This window comes from Perca fluviatilis, chromosome 11 (assembly GCF_010015445.1).
Source record: "Perca fluviatilis chromosome 11, GENO_Pfluv_1.0, whole genome shotgun sequence".
Lineage (NCBI taxonomy): Eukaryota > Metazoa > Chordata > Actinopteri > Perciformes > Percidae > Perca > Perca fluviatilis.
Genome location: NC_053122.1, coordinates 36,875,395 through 36,891,667, shown reverse-complemented (window position 1 = coordinate 36,891,667; position 16,273 = coordinate 36,875,395). Strand labels below are relative to the sequence as shown.

Genomic DNA, 16,273 nt, shown 5'->3' with positions numbered 1-16,273 from the left:
ACAACGAAATGCAATTCAACACAAGAAGTCACAATACGAGCACATTGAAATACAAACAGAAAATATAACAAACAACCATAGAAAACCCATTGACTAAGCAAAAGCCTGCTTGAACAGCAGACTAACACTACTTTTGCATTCAGTGGGAAGTAAGGCTATGTTTAGACGGAAAACGCAAAAGTGGTGTTCCGTTCTCACTTTTTATCCCACGTTTAGACGAGCGTTATGGGGGGAAATCTGCGTGCATATGGTGACGCATATTTCTTGCAGGGAGCAGAGCGACTATAGTTTCTGTGTACATCTGTTTAATGAAATCACCCTGAGGGTACTTTCAAACCTTACATGGGTAGTTGTGACCTTATTGTTTAATTGTAATTGAAATGTGATGGCATGATAACAGCTGTAGATATGGCATCACTGTGAAGATCGATGAACTGAATGAATTGTTGAAAGTGTTTTATTCTCCTTGGGACAGTTTGGTGCAAAACATGCAGGACTGAAGTGGGGAAAGAAACAAGGCTTAAAGCTGCACTAAATAATAAGTCAAATGACTACATGTAATGTGAAAAGAGTTGCTCATACTGACGATCCCCTGAGACTTAACATTGGAGTTCCTCTGAGCTATAGTGAACGTTTTAGCCTCTTTTAACGCGTTGTTTTGGTTTTCCAAATCACAACTTTACTGTATTGGTTCAGTCTCAAATGGTAGTTAGTAGGGATTCGGCTTCGGATTCAGCCGAATATTGGGCTTTTTGACGGGGTTGGGTTTCTGCCGAACCTTAGAATTTTTTTCCACCGAACCGAACCTTACGCTTGCACTACGCACGCTACGCTGGTCGACGTAATGACGGCGCCGTTGATTACGGGAAGGTGTTTCCGTAGGTGGAGCGTTCAATGCAGCAGGCTGTGAGAAAGTGGAAATGGAACTGGTGAGCAGAAAAAGTTGTTGTTTGGCAGAACTTTCAGTCAAAAGAAGGCCATTCAAGTCCAGCTACATGTTCAATTAGCAATGCTGATTTGTCTGGTGGTGGCGAGGACCCTAAACTATACACAACATGGCCGCTGTTACAACATTTGGTATGAAACATCCGAAAGAATACGAGTTGTGCATGAAGGAATCTCCAGACAGCAGCCAGAATGCAGCAACTTCAGGTACAGCAAAGGAAGGAGAGTCACAGCTAAAAACTAGCGTTAAGGAGGAGGATTCGGTATTCGGTTTCGGATTTGTCAGAAACTTAACCAGTGGATTCAGTATTTGGTCGAACACCAAAAATCTGGGTTTGGTGCATCCCTAGTAGTTAGAAAAAGTTAGCAACTACATAGTGAACATAGTGGAGCCTTTAGCTGTTAAAGTCGTACATTTCCTTCATGAGTTGGGGGGCTCACCAAAACGGATGTAAAAGCATATTAACCATTCACGGCACGTGATCACTAGTAAACATATTACTTCTTTTGATGATTTTAAATTTTTTCAAGAATCGGTTTAGGAATCGGAATCGTTTTAAAAGTACCGGTTCGGCATCGGAATCGTAAAAATCCAAACGATACCCAACCCTACTCACGATAGCAAAAACGTGGCCGCGGCATCTGTTATTTTCCTCAAACTGCTGTCCGCCATCCTGTTGAAAACCTCCTACTTTTCGGCTTGTTGACTTATGTTCAAGTTTCCCTCGTTGACGTGTTGGGCGCCACCTCGAGGAGCCATGAAGTAGCCACGTTGGGAGCAGGGAAATCTATTTAGAGCGCCTTATTTTATCCATTAAAATATCAGTGTTTCGATTCTCATATCGTAACAAAGGACAACGGTATATTGTCATATGGATATTTCATCCAACTCCTAGTAATCAAAAACATCAACAATCATAGAAAATATCCACACAATTAAAGAGCAAGAGCTTCTTTCAAGAGTCTCAATTTTGCACCAATGTTCCGCAATCCCACAGAGAAGTTCATCATAGAAGACGTGGGAGACCAATTTTGCACCCAAAGGAGTCTCTTCAAAAGCCTTATCATTTGAAAAACCAAGAACAGCATGCCGTGACAATGTTCTTACTCTCTCTCCTGTCTTACTTTTTCTCTCCTGGAAGCTCATTACTTTATCACTATCACTCCATCCACATACACAGATACTGCACACCAGAGAACAAGATGCTGAGTAAGATCTTAAAAGGCATTCTGGGAAATGAAAATGAAAGTGACTTAACACTTTAGAGATGTACTCCTTGAACTTCACTGATGAATTAGATGAAACAGGAAAAATATATTCTAAGATTTCTTTTTATCTGTAAGCAGGGATTTGAAGCAGAAAAAAAGGCTATATTTGAAAAATAATAATTTAAAATAAAAAATAAATTAAAAAAATCTAGCAGTTGCAAAATTACTGTGTGCATCCTGATCAACATAAAGTAAAAGGGTTAAGAAAGAAAAAGTAAAAAACTTCTGCAGCTTGACAAGGCTTACAACCAAAGACATTACTGTCCAAATGTTAAGTCCTAAACTCCATTGAGGAATACGACTAAACAACTAAAATCTTCAAGGCTGACGTGTTTGGATTATAGCATCTTTATATGTTCTGAAGCAGTGAAAATCCAAAGCGTTACCAGCAAAGTAATCAAAGAATCAGGAGGATTTCTAAAGGCCATCTGAGGAAACCCACCAGCTAACAATACAGCAAAGCTAATTAAATCCAGTAATTAACACAGACATACATTCAAAGTACTGCAGTGCTCGGAGGAACCGTGAAATAAATCAGAACCAAACGAGTTATAAGGCAACAAAACGTTTTGAGGGCACAATTAGAGACACAGCAGAGAAGCAATAAACAGTCAAGAAAAGGAAACACAACCGGCTCTAATGAGAGAAACAACTCGAATGGTGTTATAATTATCGTATAGTGTTATAATACCAAATCTTTCAATGTCAGCCTCTCCATTAAAATTGTAAATGCACACTGAAAGTAGTCGAGGTCTTGAAAAGTCTAAAATGGATTCAATTCAGTTTCCTCAACAAACAAAAAAGGCCTCAGAAGGTATCAAAAAGTCCTAAATATTTTCTGTGGCTGGCTGTCAGCATAATGTTTGTTATAAAATGTCTTAGCAGGCTATCTGATCGTGGGATGTTGAGCGACGTTACACACTTCTAAACTAAAAGTGCTCTTGTTGTGAGAGTGGGACTGTGCACCATCAGACCTGTAGCGAACTCTGTCACTACTGTTAGCTGCAGTAGCTAGAAAGCTTGTTGTCTCATAATGTGCAACTGAAATTTACATGAAATTCATAATTTTCATTTGTTTAATCCATCTTTTTTTTCTGCCAGTTATCCAGGTCCGGGTTGCATTAATTTATTGATTTTCATCATCAGGAATTATTATTATTATATATTACTGGGAAGTACTAAAAAAAAAAAAGAAAAAAAAGTGACCTACTGTTTGCCATTATACTTTCACTTGTATGATGGTGAAACCGGTATGTGGTATTAAAGGTCTTACATTTAACTTTCCTCAACCTGCAGCTTTCAGCAGACTGACATGGGGTTTGAGATTTGTGATAAATAATGCTCAGTAATGTGGATATAATGACTAAGTGGTTAAAGGTATATAATAGAACAGATAGAACAGTCTGGTCAGTTCAAAAAATGTCATCACTTAACTAATGCAGCCTTTAAAACTAGGAAAAGACAACACGTGTAATATTACGATATCTAAAATTTAAGACGAGATCTAGCCTCATATATGGATATCGATATATCGATTGCCCCAGCCCTAAGTGAAAGCCTGAAAAGGAAAAATCCACAAAGAGAAGCTTACAGAGAAGTTAGATCTAGGGATCGACCGATACGGTTTGTTTTTTAAGGCCGATACCGATACCGATTATTAGTAGTTAATGAAACCAATAAACAATATTTGGAACCAATATGAATTTACGGTGAAAATCTTTAAGTCAAAATTACGATTTTGGAATGTTACAAATGCTTTAAGCAATAATTTAATGAATTAGAAACTTTCAACATAATCCCCAGTAACAGAGAGTCAGATAGTGTTGTTGGGGGGTGGGGGGGGGGTACATTAAGTCAGACTCGGTGGTGAGTGTAACCGAAGCAGAGGGACAGACACAGAGCTGTAGCCGAGCCAAAGTAGAACACTTTTTAATTCATTAACTTTATCTAAAGTTATCTGATACGGATAATCAGCAAACTGCCGATAATCAATCCCTATAATCTAAAGTCTATCCCTAGTTAGATGCCCCTAGTTCGATCTCTCCAATAAATAGTCTGTGACAAGTGTACCTGCTGTGCATTATGTGCTCCTGCTTTCTACATTCTACATCCACTTTCCCAGAAAGCATATTTAACACCACAGCAGAACACAACAGACATGCACCAGTTGATCCATCGCATTACGTCGCATTATATTCAGCAGATGCTTGTACTTATTAGGAGCACTTTAAGGTTCAATGTTGCCAAAGGACACTATAACATTTAGACAGGAGCAGCTGGGGATCAAACCAACAACATTATGATTAATGGCCAACCTGTTGCATTACCCTAAGCTGTAGCTGCCGCCACCCTATTCTTAAATGTCACAGCGTTTATTTTAAGCTACATAGAAAAAAATAAACCAACAAAAAAACTACTTAAACCACAAGACATATTTATTATTATAAGGTCCAATATGTAATATATTTACTGTAATAGATCCAAAAATGACCCCAATGCATCATCAGATATTAAGGAAACATGCTAAGTTGAAATACTATCTTTTCTGACAACAATGATAAAGCCAGTATTTTCTCCTTTTGAAATATACCTTGTAATGTACCTTGAAATGTACCTTTGTGTTTTGGCATGTGTGTTGTAATCAACCCAGCGCGATACAGCTGTAACGTTAGTACAGCCATGAAAGCAGCAAACAAACCAACAGGATCAACAGAGACAGATTCTACCCGACCTGAAATAAAATGGCATGTTTCTAATAGTTGCGTGACCCCTGGTAAATATTGGAGATGTATTTGAAAGATGGAGACAGCTTAGAGCCCAAAAGGATGCCGAGTTGGCTAATTTCCTCCTGAACCGGTAGCTAAGCATTAGCTTCAGGATAATTTATTACGGCTACGGTTACATGCCGCTATTCCCTAACCCTAACCCCTAACCCTAACCCTAATGGAAACAAAAATTGTCGGAGTGGTGGGACGTTTGAAAACAATGGAAGTGCCGCCACTCCGACAATTAGACGTCAGTATCGGATTGGGGGTATGTCGGAATGGATGGCGGAACCCCACGGCTACAAGGGACGGGCATTTTATGTCCTTTCAACATTCGTGTACTCACATTGAATTATATAGCTAGAGTACCCGAGTTGTAGCCTGGTCCTACCAGACTCTGGTCCAGTTCATGAGTCTGGCCACTCTCCATTGACAAGTGTTAACTTCCTTGAAGGCGGGTACTCTGTTGAAGTTTAAAACTATTGGACCTGCCCAGAGCCACTCTGGATCTGCCATAACCAATCGCTAACGTTTGGTCGTGACATATGTCATGCACATGTGCAACAAGAGGGAAGACCGACAAGGCTTATATGTAGCATTAGCATCGCTAGCGTTAGCCTTAGCCAACTCCTTCACCACTAACGGAGCGAGCTGGAAAATCAAACTGTTCCCGAACCCCGTGGGGAGGAGGGCCACAACATCATGGTCACCAACACAACTCAGCAAAGATTGGTCTCGCTCAGGCTTTAAATTCTGGATATTCGGCGGCGTTGCCACAAGGGACCGAATGGCTTCGTTCGCATCTTTCTCCGCCGCCATTACGGAACTACAACTCAAACTAGCGCACGGCCTCAACGTCATCGTTCTCAGCCACTCCCTCTGTTCGCTGATTGGACCACCGAAAATTTGTCTGGAGGAAACCCAGGACTATACCTGAACCCAGACGTAGTACTGGACAGAAATGAAAATTGAACGGAAGTACGTAGGAGGGCGGAGCCAGGCTACTCGAGTTGGTTACTCGCAAAAACAATTGAGACACAGCCAGTGTCTCTGGCTAACGGTCCTGGCTAACGCCGCCATCATTCTGTGTATTTCTCTCAGAGAAAAGAAGTGTAAAGAACATCTTAACTTTTTTTCCTTGAACACCTAAACAAACCTGCAGCACAAATGAGTAAAAACAGGAAATCCCTGTTTCTGGCAGCTCAGAGGCACATTTCTGTTTACATTTTAGTCATTTGGCTGCCGCCAGCCGGTCTCTGAGCTGCTGAACACACGGTGACGCTTTCATGTTGTAATATTGGAAGGCGAATAAACACACAGTGACTTTACGGCCCTGTGGGGTAGCTTGTTTCTCACGCTGCCTTCCTTGAATCTCACTACTAGTGGCTTGCTCATTCGCGGCTCCGGCTAACAAGTCACCGGAGCGCCATCTGTGGCTGTAATGTGATGTATTTCTACTTTGTTGTCGTTTAGTACCGCCTCCGTAATGAACAGTGAGCTGTCTGCAGGGGTGGGGAAAGAGATGAGAAGCTCGGTCTGAAACCTGCGGCTGGGATCCCTCCCCTCCACCTCTGCAGTCTTAACATATCATGCTGCTGTGGTTTATGGTCTGTGCACGATGAGTGTGCCGCTGGGTCAGGCCGGGCGACATAAACACATAGACAGAGATAAAGAGACACTCTCGTTCAGGAGACGGTTTTTCTTTGATACACAAATACTAAAGACGCAAAGATGATAAATACTGGCGGCTATAAGCTGAACAGTATTACAAAGTATTTCTCAAACCCTATCAGCTGAAGCTAAATGTACATACCTTCAGATGAAACCACAGTGCAGTAGCGGCAGGAGAGAGAATACATGCAGAGACAGAACGATTAGGGGATGTGGACATGAAACAGGCGGAAAAGACATATAGAGACGAGACGAGAAATGAAGGAGAAGGACGGAAAAAGAGGAAGAATTGAGAAGAAAGAGCAACAGAGCTCCAGGAGCTGCCGGTCCTATCAGAGGCAGTTGGGAGTGCAGTTTAGCCGAAAAAAGGTTACTGTGAGCCGGGGACAGAGCACCATGAGATGATGGTCCTTTCTGGGCCGTTGCAGTTCAGTTTAGGCCGAAAAATGTTAACCCTCATGTTGTCCTAACGCCAACCATGCACTTGTTGTCCTCTCAGGTCAAAATAGAAAATTAACACATTTCTTTGAAATATTTTATGTCGGGTTTTTTGTCCCTTCTTTCAATGTTTTTGTCCCTTTTTTTGACTGTTGACGCTTTTGTCCACTACCACCAGTACTCACCAACTTATTAACACTACTGTTACACTTATTTTTGGAATTCATGGTCAATAAACCTCTTTTAAAGGAAATCATACCAAATTTTTGAGTCAAAAAAAGCAGGCATTATGAATTATTTTGACTAATATTAGAGTAATGTATGTTGATGGATAATCACAGACTGGTGTATGTTAAAGTTTAGTCCGAATACTGTTTAGAAACCGTTGACAGTTTTTTCAAATGCTATAAAATTGAAGAAAACACTCAAAATGTAATGAAAGTCTAGTGATCATGAATTGTACTTGCAAAGAGCGTTGTAGGAAACCATCCATGTTATTTTTGGGTAATTTGGTTAAAATGAAACCCATATTTCTGATATAGACATTTTGATAACGGGTCAAATTTGACCCGAGGACAACATGAGGGTTTTAATGTCATGCGGCGACAACAGTTAAGTTTAGGCACCAGAAATGACATTAGTTACATTTAGGAAAAAGGTCATGGTTTTGGATTAAAACAACACGTGTTTCCTGAGTGAAAGTCTTTAGTTTTCCCCAGGAAGAGAACTTCGCTCTGAGCTTGCGGTCCACAGCGTTCTTATACAGAAGCAGTCAATGTGGGGCACACAGCAACAAATGCGTTGAATACATACGGATTACTGCGCTTTACTTTCTTTAGCTATGTGTACTCATGGTTCATGAGAACAAATAGGTAGGCAGTGGTGGTCTAAAGGTTAAAGAAGTGAGCTTGCGACCAATCCCCAGACAGATAGGATACAATCTGGGTGGGGAAAGTGAAAGAGCAGCGCTTACGTCTCCCTCATTAGCACCACTGAGGTGCCCTTGAGCAAGGCCCTTAACCCCAACCTCTCCAGTGGAGCTGCTCAGTGGCCAGCAGATCAGACTGTGGTTGTACTGGGCAGCCTCCATGATGAATGTGTAACTGTGTGAATGTGATCAGGGCGTTAATATAATAATAATAATAATGAGTAGGTTTGGGTACCAAAACCCGGTTCCACTATGGAACTGGTTTCTACGCAACATGTGGGAATCGGACCGGATTAGAATGCACATTTTGGTTCCTCATTTTGGTTCCACTTAATGTGTCGACTGAAATATTTTCCCTCCGTCACTCCGAAACGGACGTAAAAATATCTCTGTAGTCTACCGTTAGCTAGCTACTGTAAATGTAGGCGACTTTTAAAATGCCACATATTCCCTCTGGACTCAACAAAACGGACGTAAAAGCATGTTAACCATTCACTGCACGTGACTGCTAATATTAATATTACATCTCTGATGTCATTTTCAGTTTTTCAAGAATCGGTTTCGGCATCGGAATCGTAAAAATCCAAACGGTACCCAACCCTACAAATGAGTCAGGAGGATAAAGGGGAGGAGAAAAAGCTGACAGTAAAACAAGAAGAGAAGGACGAGTCAGAAAGGAGAAGACAGGAGCAGGAAACAGCAGGAGGGAAGACAGAGAGAATCAGATGTGTTGGTGAGGCTGTCCTGTGGATGTTCCTTTCATGGAGGAAGAAAAGAGGAAGGACGGATGAGGAACTGTGCTCTAACTGAATATGTTGTCTTCATACACTCCTCTCTCCTCCTCACTCATGCCCTCTTTCCTTCCTCCATCTGTCCGACTGTAGAGCATGCTATCTGTCTCTCTCATTGTCTCACTATCTTACAGCGGGCTGTTGTGATATTAAACTGCAGCAGGAAGGTCAGCCTGAAACCCCTTCTTGTATGAGTATGCTGAATGTCCCTTTGGGTAAAATATCCTTGCTAAAGTGAAATACTGGGATTCCATAATACTTCAATACCCAGTTTTATCCTTTAGGCCCTGTTTACACAAATACGCTTGCGGGTGAAAAGGACAAAATATTTTATCCGATGTGCCTTTCGTTTAGACGGCGACGGCGTTTTTGGGGCTTAAAAATGCAAAAAAGTGAAACCACCCTCCAGAGTGGAAATCTTAAAAACGCTCCACCATCGCGTTGCCGTCTAAAGGGTAAAAACGCACTGTGCGAGAGTGTGTGTGTGTGTGCCATGTGTGTGCGCCGCATGTATGCCGTGTGTGTGCATTGTTTGCAGCAATAACTCCACTTCCTCGTCTGTCCAGACAAAATTGTCTGCTTTTGTTGTTGGCTTCACACAACTAGGGAGAGGAGAGGGAGAGAGGAGGAGGAGGAGGAGGAGGAGGAGGAGGAGGAGGACAGAAGTAGGAGGAAGGTTCTACCAGGCGCATGGACTTGGTGGTGTTGTGTGGCAGTGCTTCACACTACCACCTAGCCGCCTGGTGTGCATACATCGATTTCACACACTTTTGCGTCACCGTATGAACGCAGATTTCCCCCCCAAAACGCTTGTCTAAACGTGGAATAAAAAGTGAGAATGCAACGCCACTTTTGCGTTTTCTCTTCAGATCCTTTCCGTCTGAACGCAGCCTTAGTTTCATTTTAAGTAGCTTGAAGGTTGGAATATCTGATCCCACACAATTAGAATCATGTACACTGACTAAAGTATTCAAACAGAGGCTACACCATCCCATCTAATGGAAATATTTTTTGTTCATCATCTTGACATATTGGGTTAGAACTATTTTTAGAAACTCTGGAATCTCCACTAGTATTAAAAATAAAGATGTGGGTTTTTTTTAACCAAGTTTGTAGCAACTCTGGGGTTTAAGAGGTTAAAGACGACACAGTGGCTGTGAGGAGAGTTGAGAAAAGGTAAAAGAAGGATGAAGCAGAAGCAGAGAGAAGCCAAGTGAGGATGGGGAGAAGTATAAATATAGTACTATGCGCACATATCACATTATGTTGAACAGAACATAGCAAGAAGGCCAAGACTCAGGCACGGGGGTTAAATAAAGAACAGGAAATAATTGTGTGGTGGAAGAGGAGAGTAGAACAGTGAAGGGATGGAGGACTTTTTCCGCCATCTGTTTCAACTAGAGGCATACATCACTGTCCTCTCTCTCCAGGTCCTGTTTTTCTCCTCTTGGATTCTCCTCTTTTTTTTTTTTTTTTTTTTTTTTTTTTTTTTTTTTTTTTTTTTTTTCTCTCTCTCTCTCTCTCTCTCTCTCAGGCAGGGAAGCATAATTGCAAAGCCTGACTTCATATTCACACACTGACACAGCTTCAGACCTGCAGTGGCAGTTCTAAAAACCATTTTAAATGGAGGGGTAAGGCTGGGGCCACATGCTGTTTTAGGGGTACCAAATAAATTAGGCACAAGTGTTACATACCACCAACCCTCCTTGGGTTTGGTTCTACAAAAGACAAAAGACTAGCGATATACATACAACAATAAAATACTCATGTAGTGTTAAATTAATGAATAATACCCCTCTTTGGGGATAAAGGTGGGGTCAAAAAATTATGAAAATATTTGCCACACACACACACACACACACCAAGAACATTTGTGCCATTGTGCCTGATTGCTGATGTCAAACATGGGAATATATTTAAATATGTTTTATTTCCCCATTACAAAAAAATAATCACAGAATCAAACCAGCGACCTCTCAGTCTCAAACCGTCCTCTCCAACCTGCAGCAGCCTCGTTCTCTCTCACACACACACACACACCTGCACACTCTGGCTGCTCTGTGGAGTGTGCGAGCACAACCGTGGCTCCGTCCCAGGATGCTCATCATGCTGCACCGAGCGCCAAATTAACCAGAAAGAAAATAAGATAACCTTGTTTCATGCACACAATCCAATTGACAAACTGGCTTTTAATAGCAATGCTGCTCCTGCTCTGCCTATAGAGGGTAAAAAACAAACAGCTGAGACCTTTTACTGCCAAACATTCAGCTGTGTGAATCAGAAGCCTTCTCTGTGCAGCAGCATCGTAAAGTGCAAAGCTTTCTAGTAGGAACTATGATCACAGTCAGCCTGACATTCACCAAACACGTGCTTCAATTAGTCGACTAAAACAAACAGGGCAAGGACGTCGCATAAAAGTTAAACACACGCAGAAGACACGTTCTGATTGAACGTTAGTGCAAGAATAAATATAAATATGTTACAAATGAAATCATTGTTAAACGCGCCTCAACTCTCCTAATGTCTCCTTTACAATCGAGCGCTGATGCGCAACCGATACACGCAAAAAAAAAAAAGCTCTGCACTTTCCCCAGATTAGTAGCTATAGTTTAACATCTGAAATAGCCTATTACTAAATCCAGAAATTTCGAAGCCTTGTATATTCCCAAGCGGTTTGACAGAAGGATGGAGCCCCATTTGAAGGCGCCCCCTCCCCCGGGTCTGCGCTGCCCGGACTCGCTCCGTCTCCTCCGGGGAAAGTAAAAAAAAAGCGCACAGCCAGCTCACCTTCTCCGGTTGTCCCGTACGAGCTGGAGAGAAGCAGGGCGACCTGAGCGATAATCCCAGCCAATCTTTTAGTCCCGAGATCCATGATGAGGAGGCGGCGAGAGGCTGCACAGAAGCCCGGCGGCTGCTGGAGGAGAGAGGCGACCGAGCTCTCCTCTCCAGCTCCAAGTGAGATCTCCTCGAGTCCGACGGAATGAAGACAGGAGAGCAGAGGGGGGAGAGGAGGGGAGAGAGAGAGAGAGAGAGAGAGAGAGAGAGAGGTGGTTTTACTATGTGGTCACAGCTCCAACTTCAATGCGTTCCTCCTCCTCTTTAGTCCCTGACAATCAATCAATCATTTGAACAGCATTAAAGCAGTACGATTAAACAACACAAAATACCAAACCAGGCTTGTTTGTGAAGGATGAAGAAAGGATGGTGTGTCATGGTTGGCTGTAGTATAATGAGTAGAGGTGGGATTTCTGGTAGTGGCTGGCAGTTCCACTGGCACTAGGAGAATGCTCCATAACCAGCTGATTTTGTGTTTACTAGGGGAATGACCAGGAGACCGGCATCCAGGGAGCGTGTCGGTGTTTGTGGTGTATTAAGCTCAGATGAATTAGGTGGTGCGAGTCCATGCAGGGCCTTCTATGTTCAAAGAAAAAGCTTAAATCAGCTCCAGCTTGCACTGGGAGCCAGTGAAGAGATCCGATTTCCAAGATCTGTTGCAATGCCAAACTGGGTCCTCCAGTTGAGCGGTTCCCAACCTTTGTGGTCTGAGGTCCCCCCACCCCCCCACAGCCCTGTCAGATGAACACACATAGCCTGTCATCGACTTCCAATGTTCCAAATGTATAACACTATTCATTGTAGAAAAGTGGATATTATAATTTTTTTATACAATTGAACTCTCAATTAACCCTCATGTTGTCCTCGGACCAAATTTGACCCGTTTTCAATGTTTTTTTTTATTTCAGAAAATATATGATGTCAAAATAAGTGCCGAAAATGTAAAAAAAAAATGAAAAACACGACAAAACCTTAGGTTAAGCAAAGAAAACAATGAAAAAAAGCACCAAAGACGTCAAAAAAGCACCCAAAACATTGAAAAAGTGACAAAATTGTCGGGGAAACACGATAAAAAGGTTGAAAAAAGTGACCAAAGCATTGAAAAAAACCCACAAAAACCTCACATAAAAAACTTTAAGAAAAAACATTGAGATAGGGTAAAAACTTAGATAGGGACATCAAGTGTTTTTTCCATGGTTGACGGGAAGTCAACACAAGGTTAAGGTTAGTTTGCTCGGCAATCGTGCTACTAGCTAGCTAGGCTACTGCTACTTAGAGGGAAGCTGGATATTTGACCATTTATCCACCAACGGTACTTTTAGCTGACTATTTCAAGTATTTATCCCGTGCTTATAACTAATAATTTTAACTGTTTAGCCATTATTTTAAGCTATTTACCCATAGACTACCATTTGTTCATTACTTTTAGCTATTTACCTATAGTCTACCATTTGTTCATTAGCCTATTTTTTAGCTACCTGTTTAAACTATGCTAGTTTGCGATCTTCAGTCCCTCCAGAAAAACGCGATTATGCGATCGCATATTCAATGCATAATCAGCCAAAGTCCGCATATATATATATATACGTTGCACCTTCGCCGCATAAATTGCCGATTTCCGCTCAAAATATGCGGGGCTTGCATGATTTCATAATTCCCGCATTTTTGTTGCAAAAAACTCACATATATCTTAGCTGAAAGTTGAAAAATGTTGTGTTTACTTCACACAAGAGCAGCCATTTTCCCCTGTTGCCATGGGAACGTTATGAAGTGACGTAATTATGTTATCAAATCGTTTTTTTTTTTTCTCTTCTTCATCAAACTGCAATTTTTGCAAGTTCCCGCAATATCATCGCATAAAATTGCATAAATAGCCCGCATATTCCATCGCATTTTTTAAGAAAACGTGCCGCATAATCAAGGATTTTTGCCCACAACAATCACAAAAAAACTCTGCATTTTTCTGGAAGGACTGTATCTTCTCTTACATGACTGCAAAATGTAGTGTTCAGGTGTTCCAGTCGATCTAATCTTAATATGTGGATACTTTTCAAATGAGTTGAGCTACTCTACATTCTTCCCACGTAGCCCCTTGTAACTGCAGAAGTACTGGAACCACTGCTCTAGTTCTCCATCTTCACTACGTGCGCTGCTGACAAATAAGGAGCTATTGAACACCATGTAAACGATAACCAAGTGGTTAATAAATGCCGCCAGACAGGCTGCCGGTCACAGCTTTTTGGACCGGCACCAGCATTCACATAGCCTAATTAGCTAACACCAATCCACACCTTGTAGTAGCCTACAGAGAGACGAAGTGTGGGAAATATATTTGTTTTAGCCCAACCAACCTTACTTCCCACAAAAATGGTGAATCCAGGTTCAATCCATTCCTAAGTTTGAAGTAAAGTCCTGCCTAAGTTCTTCAAAACTACTAGTTAGCTAGTTTAGTGAAGTATGCACATACAAGGAATTTGTTCTGGTGTGTTGGTGCATAACGGTAAATACAGTGCAAAAGTCAGCAGACATAATATAAAATAGGAAAATTAACAGAAAAATATTGACAGATGGATGTAAAAAAGTTCACAGTATGAACTATAAAGAATGTATGCATACGCACGTATAGTGGCGTATAGTGGCATATTCCATACTCCTTCACTCTAAATGGTTTATATATTAATGTTAACAATCTAAGGTTAGCTTTGTCAGTTGTTAGTTAGATACACAATACCTGGCAGTCAGCGGGTGTGATTATTAAGCTAGTAAAAACCAGTTTCTACACAAGAACTATATTTTCTAAAACTACCGTAGACTGCATAAAGGAGCACAACCCATTGTAATTTAGTGATGAGTAAATCTCTACTTATTAAACATATTAGAACTAGCTTAACTTTGAACTTATGAACAGCCAGGGCTTTAGTCAAGACCAACTTAATCGAGTCCCAAGTCAAATCCTAGACAGGTTCAATTGAGACCAAGTCAAGATCAAGTCCAAAGGCAGTCAAGATCAAGTCAAGACTGGGTTCAGAACAAATCGAGTCCTTTTTGAAACCATAATAGGCAATATTGTCCTTCCAATGCTAATATAGTGATTAAATAGTTAGGATGGATCTAGAAAGGGGAAAGATCTATCTTCTAAACATTAAACTAATCAATGAATAGATTTTAGGCAACGGTCAGTACAACTGATCCTGAATCAGCAGCCAGGGAAAACTTGACCAGTGACTAAGACAATTCCAAGTATAACAAGGCACAAGACCAGGACAAATGCAGGACTTCAAAAAGTGGACTCGAGTCCGGACTCGAGGCTGAGTCTGTCCTCAAGTACTACAGCCCTGCAAACAGCTGACTCCAAGGAACCTTTTATCTTTTAAATGTTGCATTGACTGACTTCAGGAAGTCTCTACACCAGGCCAAAAAAAAGTTAAAAGCTTACCGGCTGCTGGCTGAAACTTCATATTTAAGAGATATCACTCTGCTCATTCAGCTGTCAACAAGAAAGTAACCAAGCATATTTTCAAAAATGTTTCAAAAACTATACCATGAATATTTGTTAATCCTTGCTAGTAAAATGCAGACTACATTATTTCTTTAAATCTTGTCATGCAGACTACATCAGACTATGTGACATTCTTGCTGTTGAACCTAAAACCCTTCCTGGTTCTAGAACTGTTAATGATGCGCTCTACTTTGAATCTAAACAAACAAATGATGCACTCTCTGAGCAAAATGGCTGCTGTCAGTTATATCCCCTCTATCCATGACAAAACGGCAGAAAACAAGAAAATCTGGGCTCATTTTGACCTAGAACGACAGCTGAACTCTCAGACCAAATGGTCCACTACAGACTCTTTCAATGAGGATTACAAAGACGGCGGTGAGCCAAACAGCGAAGCCTCTTTGCGGGTTGAAGCTGAAGCAGCTTTGACCACACTGAGTTGTTTGGCAGTGCCTGATTATCGACCTCTGGACGCCTTCAGTGTGACAGCAGAGGATCCTGGTTCAGCGCCATGGAGCGAGGCAGACGACATTTGTGAGGTCTCCATCAGGCTGAAAGAAATCGAGTTATGCGACATGATGGAAGAGACTCTTGCCATCCCAGAGTGTAAGTAGACAATGATAATAATTACCTGTCCTGCCATTAGACAGTTTAATCGCCCGCCTTAGAGGGGAGTCAATAGAACTGGTTGTTGTTCATTTTCTCTCTAATGTGAATAATAATCTGTATAACTATCATTCAGTCATGATCAATAGAATTAGACAGCTTTACAATCACTTCAGCTCATTTCTTCTCAGGACAAATTACATGCATACAAGAAAAGAGATTTTGGAGAAAAACAATGCTGTTAATTCAAATGTAATATTTTACTTTTAATCGTGTACACTAATATTTTTTTCATTCTGTTGTCTGTCTGTCTGTCTGTCTTTCAGATATATCTCTGAGGAAGATCAAAACCTACTGGGTGGCACCGACTAGGAGAAAACCAGTGGGAAGGACAAGAAGACATTTTTATTAATAATTCTTCTTGTTTATTCAAATGAATAAATACTTGACAACAGTCTTCAAAAGCACTATCAATCTAAATTTTTCAAAATTTTCTCAGTTATCCAGCATGGGAATGTGAAAAAGT

The 16,273-nt window shown here is 41.2% G+C and overlaps 1 protein-coding gene across 1 annotated transcript in view; it reads right to left on the bottom strand.

Annotated features, from left to right (window-relative positions):
• The window catches only part of LOC120568208 (contactin-associated protein-like 4), a 207,526-nt gene extending 195,776 nt beyond the window's left edge, over positions 1 to 11,750 (bottom strand). The window contains exon 1 of the mRNA XM_039815567.1: positions 11,595 to 11,750. Coding sequence (XP_039671501.1) covers positions 11,595 to 11,679 — 85 coding nt within the window. The 5' untranslated portion in view covers positions 11,680 to 11,750. The remainder of the gene's footprint in view (positions 1 to 11,594) is intronic.
• Between the last annotated feature and the right edge of the window lie 4,523 nt (positions 11,751 to 16,273).